This window comes from Bison bison, unplaced genomic scaffold, assembly GCF_000754665.1.
Source record: "Bison bison bison isolate TAMUID 2011002044 unplaced genomic scaffold, Bison_UMD1.0 scf7180017864519, whole genome shotgun sequence".
Taxonomy (NCBI): Eukaryota; Metazoa; Chordata; class Mammalia; order Artiodactyla; family Bovidae; genus Bison; species Bison bison.
The window spans coordinates 6,037,016-6,045,263 of NW_011495072.1; the positions used below are offsets into that span (position 1 = coordinate 6,037,016).

Consider the following 8,248-nt stretch of genomic DNA (forward strand, 5'->3'; position numbering starts at 1 on the left):
TTTTCTGTTCATCAAGGGACACCATGGAAAAGGAATAAAAAACAAGATACAAACTAAATGAAGACATTTTCAACAAATATAACTAACAAAGGAATAGTATCTAAAATTTAGTTTTTAAAATTCCTCCAATTTAAAAGTAAAAAGATGGTCAACCCAAGAGAAAAATGGGGGAAAGATATGAACAATCATTTCATAGAAGAGGAAATATGAAAGGCCAACAAATATATGAAAAGATATAGAACCTCATCAAAATCAGGAAAATGTAAATTAAAACCACACTGAGATACCATTTTATATCCACCATATTGGTAAAAATTTTAAAGTCTGACAATATCAAGTATTGATGAGAATGTTTAAATTAGTTCAGTACCTTTGGAAAAACAATTTGGCATCATCTAGTAACGTTAAAGGTGTATATATATATCCTGCTACTGCTGCTACTAAGTCACTTCAGTCGTGTCCGACCCTGTGCGACCCCATAGATGGCAGCCCACCAGGCTCCCCCGTCCCTGGGATTCTCCAGGCAAGAACACTGGAGTGGGTTGCCATTTCCTTCTCCAGTGCATGAAAGTGAAGAGTGAAAGTGAAGTCGCTCAGTCATGTCCGACTCTTAGCCACCCCATGGTCTGCAGCCCACCAGGCTCTTCCCTCCATGGGATTCTCTAGGCAAGAGTACCGGAGTGGGTACAACCCAACAATTCCATTTTAAATATATACACAAGAGAGCTCTTGCACATGATAACTAGGAAACAAGTACAATAATTTTTGTAGTGGTATTATATGTGATAGCAAAAACTAGAAACAACCTCAGTGTCCACTGACAAGAGAATATAGCGTTAAAAAAGAATCTTAAAAACACACACTGAGGACTTCCAGTGGTTAAGAGTCTGCCTGCCAATGCAGGGACACCAGTTCTATCCCTGGTCCCAGAAGATTCCACAAGCTGGAGCAACTAAACCTGTGCGCCACAACTACTGAAGACTGCACACCCTAGAGCCGGTGCTCTGCAGTAAGAGAAGCCATTGCAGTGAGACGCCCACACACCGCAACTCGAGAGTAGCCCCGCTCATCGCAACTAGAGAACGCCTCTGCTCAGAAACAAAAACCCAGCGCAGCCAAAAAAAAAAGATTAAACATACACACACACTGAATAAAATAATAAGTTTCAGTAGAAGATAATGTTTTATATAATGTTCAAAGACATACAGAACCTTGTTAGGGGTTGGGGTTAAGTTGTTGGGGTTGCGTGTGTGTAGTAAGACTACGTAAAGTAAATGAAATACCAAAATTCCAAATAACGGTCACCCTCTATTGGAAAGTAGGGGAAGAATACCACTGAGAGGACATCACACAGAGAACTTCAGAGATACACGTGATGTTCTGTTCTAATCTTGATGGTGGGCATTTGTGTGGTCATTTCATTGCTGGGCTTATGAAATATTCATGCATGTAAAAGAATGTATAATGTATATACATTAAAAGAGAAACAAAGGATGGGAGATAAGGTATTGAAAAACATAATTTTTAAAAGAAAGGGAATTAGGTGTAAGAAAGTGGGTTGTTGTTTAGTCGCTAAGTCGTATCCTACTCCTTGTGACCCTATGGACTGTAGGTCGCCGGCTTCTCTGTCCGTGGGATTTCCCAGGCAAGAATACTGAAGTGGGTTGCCATTTCCTTCTCCAGGAGATTGTCCCAACCAAGGGATTGAACCCAAGTCTCTTACATTGGCAGGCAATTCTTTACCGCTGAGCCACTAGGGACCCCCTAAGTATAAACAAATCTTCCGAGAAATTTTTTGCTGTAAACTGGAGGAGGGATGGGACAATAACTGGAAGGAATAAGAGAGTGGGGCAAAAGTGTTGACCATAAAAGCAGTGATGGATTCTCAGTTGCAGAAAAAAACAGATGAGAAGAAAGTCTGTTGAACAAAATATAATGGAAATCTAGATTAGAATAAAAACATAAGGACTTCCCTGGTAGTCCCAAGGCTAAGACTCCGTGCCCCCAATGCAGGGGGCCCAGGTTCAGCCACTGGTCAGAGAAGTACATTGCACATGCCACAACTAAGACCCAGCATAGCCAAATAAATAAATAACTTAAAAAAAATTAAAAATGTAATGTCAAGAGTGGGGTTTAGGGGAGAATGGATACACATATATGTATGGCTGAGTCGCTTTGCTATAAAACCTGAAACTATCACAACATTGCTAATTGGCTACACTCCAACATAAAATAAAAAACTTAAAAAATGTAATGTCAGAAGAGACCTTAGAAATTGCCTAATCAGCCACCTCATTGTGCAGATACAGAAAGAGAGGCCCTGAGAGGTAAAACAAGTTGCCCACTATTATACAGCTGTTTCATGGTAGAAATCTGATTAAACTTCAGTCCCAGATTCCCAGTCAGCCCACAGGAAAGAGCAAGAGACACAGTGTGCTAGATTACAGTGGTTAAGAATCACCTGAATTGGGGGTTCCTGCAGCTTCTCTCTGGTACTGGGTGAGGTGACCTGAGAATGTCTTTGATTTGAGCTTGATTTTCCTCAGCTGTAACAAGGAAATGATACGTCTGCCTGTCTGGATTATTACTACATTTGTAAAAGCACTCATTAAATTATTATTTATTATGGAATAATCATGATGCAATATGAAATGAGAAAGTTGAGTGAGAAACTGATTTGGTGGAGAAATAAAATGAATTTGGTTTTGACATGCATTGTTTATTTATGTGATTTATAGTCTACCAATTTCCTAAAAGGACCTGAGATGGTGACTTTTTGTTTTTGGCTGAGCCCTGTGGCTTGTAGCCAGAGAAGGTAATGGCATCCCACTCTAGTACTCTTGCCTGGAAAATCCCATGGACGGAGGAGCCTGGTAGGCTTCAGTCCATGGGGTCACTAAGAGTTGGGGACAACTGAGCGACTTCACTTTCACTTTTCACTTTCATGCATTGAAGGCAATGGCAACCCACTCCAGTGTTCTTGCCTGGAGAATCCCAGGGACAGAGGAGCCTAGTGGGCTGCCCTCTGTGGGGTCGCACAGAGTCGGACACGACTGAAGCGATTTAGCAGCAGCAGCAGCAGTGGCTTATAGCGTCTTAGTTCCCAGACCAGGGATCAAACCCGTGCCCTGGGCAAATAGCACAGAGTCCTAACCACTAGACTGCCAGGAAATGCCCTAGATGGTGACTTTTAGACAAAAGGAATATAAATGCTAATGGGACAGCCAATTGATGATCACCTAAAATGTAGCCTGAAAGTGTGGAAGGTGAATTTTTGTGAAATATCAGGACTGGAGATCTGAGGTTGAGAATTATTGACAAAGAAAGTCAGCTCTCTTTCCATGCCAGTTAGCTCTTTAAGGAAAGGAATGTTGAAGAGAAGGGGTCCAAAGACCAATCCCAGGAAGAAGAAGAAGAGTCAAGAGTAAAACAAATATTTGGTCATAAAGGCAGGAGAGGAATCAGGAAGACCATCAAATTGTGGGAGACGGAAGGAATGAGGAGGAGGGCAGCACAAGTGCAGCATAGAGTTTTAAGGAGGATTAAAAATTGAAGAGTAGATTAAACTCAGCTGGTTCTCACTGGTCTTTGAAAGAGCAGTTCCAGGGAAATTACAGATGTGCAGACCACAGTATGTGTGGGAAGACAGTGACGGTAAGGATATAAGCCATTTGCTATTTTTCTGGTCATGAAGAGAGCAAGAAAGCTGAGAATGAGGATTCCTATATTTATTCTCTGACCTTTAATCTATGATTCCCTAGGTGTCACTTTTATAACCAGAGCCAGTGTCCCTATAAACACAAAACTTAGGGGATTTTTTTTCCCCTTTCTATTTTCTTTCATTTTGCAGAAGATGTGACACTCAACTCTCTGGTGTCCGAAGCATTTGTCAGGTTTTTTGTGGAGCTGGTGGGACATTATTCTTTGAGCATGACTGTCACTGAGCGTGGGGAGCGTGTATTCCAAAGGGAGCCATTTCGTAAATCTCACACCTCCCGAAGTGTACGCCACTTCCTGGATCTCTTCATGGAAACTCAAATGTTTGCAGGATTCATCCAGGACCGAGAGCTTCGGAAAAGTGGGGTGAAAGGTCAGTTTCATCCTAAAGGTCTCCCTCTGTATTTAGTGAACACTTGAAAGATTTGAAAATAATATAAACAAAAAATAACATAAGGCTACAAGGACTCACGATCAGTTGTTTATTATGGGAAAATTTTTATTTTGTGATATTGTTTTAGCTCCGGAAGCACACTGGTAATGAGCACAGAGTTTTATTCAGTTGATTTTTCAGTCTTGAGTGTATGACAGTTTGAGCAGCATGAGTTTTCTTTGTAGGTTTGTTTGAGGTCCGGGCGCTCCAATATTTGGAAACAATTCCTGAGTCTGAGCCCAGCGGAGTGAATAGAATTTTGCGAAGTCTTGGTAAGTTGCTGTGTTTTCCTATTATTATTAGATAAATATAGTAAAAAAAAAAAAAGATAACAAACTTTTGTGTAAGCATGCCTCATCACAAAAGCTTTACCATCACATCAACAATATAACCTCGAATACAGTGACCAGAAACCATTACCCTATTTCCACAGTGTTTGGAGAATGACAAGACTCTCAGACGTTAGGATTCTCCGTCAGAGTTGTCCATGGGACTGTTTTCCTCAGATGAAGCTTCCTTATAAGAATTTTGCATACCATAATTATTCATCTTTTTCTAGACCACATCCTATGGAGAATCTTATTAAAAACTGCACCTTTTTCCAGAAAAATACCCTTGGAGCATATAAACACATTTTGCATATACTTTTAGGGTGTTCATGGACCCCCTTGAAGCCCATCCATGCACTCCAGGTTAAAAATACCTGGTTAAGGGCATCTGAAGCAAAAGAGGATTTCCTGCAAGTCTCTAATTTTACACTTCAAATTATGCCTAGGGCTGTTACTTTATCTTTATACCACAGTGTTAGATTAGATCAGTGGTTTTCAGCTGTGACTACAATATTAGACTCTCTGGAGAACTTAAATGAAAATTCAGGGAATTCCCTGGAGGTCCTGTGGTTAGAACTTGGAGCCTCCACCGCAATTGGCATGATTCAATCCCTTCTCGGGAAACTAAGATCCCACACTGCAGGCTGCATGGTGCGGCAAAAAAAAAATTAATAAAATCCACTCCCACCCCTCACCAGGCTCCAGGAAATCTCTGGAGAGCAGGAAAAGCAATTTTAACCTGCAGTCAGATTTGAAAATGGCAGGATTAGATAATGTCTGAGTTTCCTTCTGTGTCTACAAATAGACGTTTGGGGGTTCTGTGTGTGTATGTTTGGTTTAGGTTTTTTGGTGGTTAAACACATCAACTGATAACTTGAGATGGCAGCTTACTCCTGGGCTGTTCTGAATGACTAGGTTTAATCCCTTGCATCAAATAATGTATCCTAAATAAAAATTAACTAATGAGAGTTCACTCTTTTTTTCCTTTAGGAAGTAAAATGAAATTTCTGCAGAAGAAATGAAATCTTGACTGCCTCCATCCTGAATAGAACAGAAACTGCCAAAGAAACTATTTTTCCAAGAGTCAGGATGCCCTGAAGTATTCTACAAAATGTTGAAAGGTTACAGAGTGGGCCAGGTTCTTGGAGGAGGATTCTCCTGTTGCTGCTGTAGTAACCACTGGAGAATTGTTGGGAGTAGTCTGGAACCTATACTTCCTTTACTCTGTCTGCCTCCAGATTTTTTCAAGTGGCCTTTTGAGTCTTGGCTCATTCTTTGTGTTTTGAGTTTAGCCTATGAAGACACTTGTCTTTTACAAGAGAAGGACATGGTGTTGCATTTTTTAAAACAGCTCAAAGTCGAGCACAGTGAGAAAAGTGCTGCATTTAAGGTACTAGGGAGGCATGATACAAGTAGAGGACACAAGCCCTTCACACGTAATTCTCATCACTGAAATACCATGGCAGCTTTAAACATATGGGCTGTTTAAGGAATATACTCATCTCTTTTTTGAGGGGCGGGGCGGGGGGGAAGTGTTTAAAGCTAGGGGAATCTCACATGGAAGTCCTATTTATTAACACTGTTGTTGAGTATCTTATAAAAACAGATACCCTACAACATTCCTTCCACGTTGTGTGGCACTTGGGTAGCTTGTCCCTCATGTATCGACATTAAACATTGGGAAATTATAGCTAATAGGGGGACTTCCCTGGTGGTTCAGTGCATAAGACTCCACACTTCCACTGCAGGGGACAGTTTCCATCCCTGGTCAGAGAGCTAAGATCCCACGTGCTGTGTGACATGACCAAAAGAGAAAAAATATATAACTAATAGGAAAATTTTGTCTCAAGGGCATGAAAACTACCTTCTTTTTCAGGGTCCATCTTGTGCCGTGAATGCTACGTGTGTGTATGTCATCTTTAATTTACTCTTTAAATCAACTGTTTGCATCTCTCATTTCATTGATGAAGAAAGTGGAATTCAGAGTTTAAATAACTTTAAACTGAAGCCAGGACCATTCATTTTTTTAAAACAAAACTGGTTATTCCTACAGATGGAAAATTGGGCTCTGTGGGATTATAGCTATTGGAAAAGGTTTTTTTGTTTTGTTTTTTGCTTTAAGCTGAAGTGCGCCAGAGCCAACTTGCAGCTCTGAGGATACAGGACTTCATGCTACAGGTGTCCAGCTGAGACTCTTTTCTTGGTTCTTCTAGAAATGTTGGACTTTTTCTCTAAATTGGACTCAGAATATGGACATTTCCTGGGCACACACCACATAATCACCCCAACTTTTAATATCTAAAGTAGTAGCAGTGATTTGAAAGAGAAATTTGTCAGCCATGGTGTAATTTTAATTGATAAATGTTATAGCAAGTGTCAGTTTGTTTTCTTCAACTCCTGCTGATGGCTTTAACTGCATAAAAAATATTCAAACTTAAAACATCGTTAAGTTGTGTTATGATACAACTTACTGACTTTTGCAGTATTGTCATTACAACCCATTCAGGTGTGTGTGGATGGATCTGAAGCAGACAACATGTAAGATGGGTGCTGTCTAATACAATTCCTATAGATGTGGGTCCAGAAAAATAGAACTGAGCCCGTGTCTTAAAAAAAATAAATGTTTATCAAGCAGCTTACCCCAGTGGGACTTTTACCAGACATTTCCCCATTTGGTCTCTTCTGACACTCCCACCCTGAGGGAACAATCAGTAACTGGGAATTGAGTGTTTATCCCTCTGTGAGGAGCCCTGTACTTCAGGGATGGGAGTCTTATTTTTATCCCTCCCATCTGAAGCTGCTTCCTTAAGTCTGTTTTGTTTTGTTTTTGTAAAGAATTACGAATTCTGGACATGTTTGTAAGATAATCGCTCAAGATTTGTATAAAATATTGTTCACAGATCTTTTAATGAATAAACACAAAAAAATACCATGGAGCTCTTGGAGAATTTAAAATAAAATTGCTTAAGTTGTAAAGATGTTTTACTTCATTTAAATCGAAAGCTAACACACTTATCTAAAGGTAGGTAAAGGATAAGCCTGATAACCGTGGCCAACATTTTCAAGCTCTTGGCGAAGTCCGGGTCTAGATTTGCACACCGGCACAGGGTATACTGCTGCTACATTACTTGGTCTTTCCCTGCTTGGTCGAAGGGAACTAGAAGCCAGGGACCAGACGAGCATCAGCAATAGCAGGAATGGTTGGAGGCAATGAGAAGAGCTCTTCTTGACCGAAAGATGTAAAGGCAAAATGACTGGATTTTAGACACGCCCTGAAGGCAAAAATAAGCCTTTTTAAAACATGGGATTAATGTGCAGTCACCCATCTCGCCCTGGGGCGGGGAGATCAGGTTCATTTCCTTCTGCAGGCCTAAAGCCTCGCAATTTTAACCGCAGACTAGAGCCCACTCCCTGCATTTATTCACTGCAAAGCTTCTCAGGACGCCGAGAACAACGAATAATGGGAATACAGGAAGGAACTGCAAAGGGAAAGAAGTTTAAGGGAAGAAGGTGGAAGGGTAGGGGAGTTAATGCCGAGGTGGGAACCCAGTATCTTTCTCCCCGCCAAATCCTGCAGCCAGTTCCCTCCAAAAATTTTAAAGGATTCCACTTCCAGATACTCAAATCCTGGTCGAAACCGAAAGCCCCAAATCCTCCGCACTTCGCTGCCAGTCGACGGCAAAAAAGATGGAGCAAGCGGGGACAGGAAACAGACGCAACGGGGACTCTGGGAAACCACGAAGTGACGTCATATCCGACCAAAACAAAA

At 41.0% G+C, this 8,248-nt stretch overlaps 1 protein-coding gene across 3 annotated transcripts in view; it reads left to right on the forward strand.

Moving 5' to 3' along the window:
- DENND2C (DENN/MADD domain containing 2C) overlaps positions 1–7,415 on the forward strand; it is a 94,259-nt gene extending 86,844 nt beyond the window's left edge. For 2 of the 3 annotated variants that reach the window (XM_010830761.1, XM_010830763.1), the window contains exons 17-19: positions 3,854–4,090; positions 4,336–4,422; positions 5,470–7,415. In XM_010830761.1, coding sequence (XP_010829063.1) covers positions 3,854–4,090; positions 4,336–4,422; positions 5,470–5,501 — 356 coding nt within the window. In that variant the 3' untranslated portion in view covers positions 5,502–7,415. Of the gene's footprint in view, positions 1–3,850; positions 4,091–4,335; positions 4,423–5,469 lie in introns of all 3 variants that reach the window. The other variant, XM_010830762.1, reaches the window with a different exon arrangement.
- Positions 7,416–8,248: the final 833 nt, after the last annotated feature.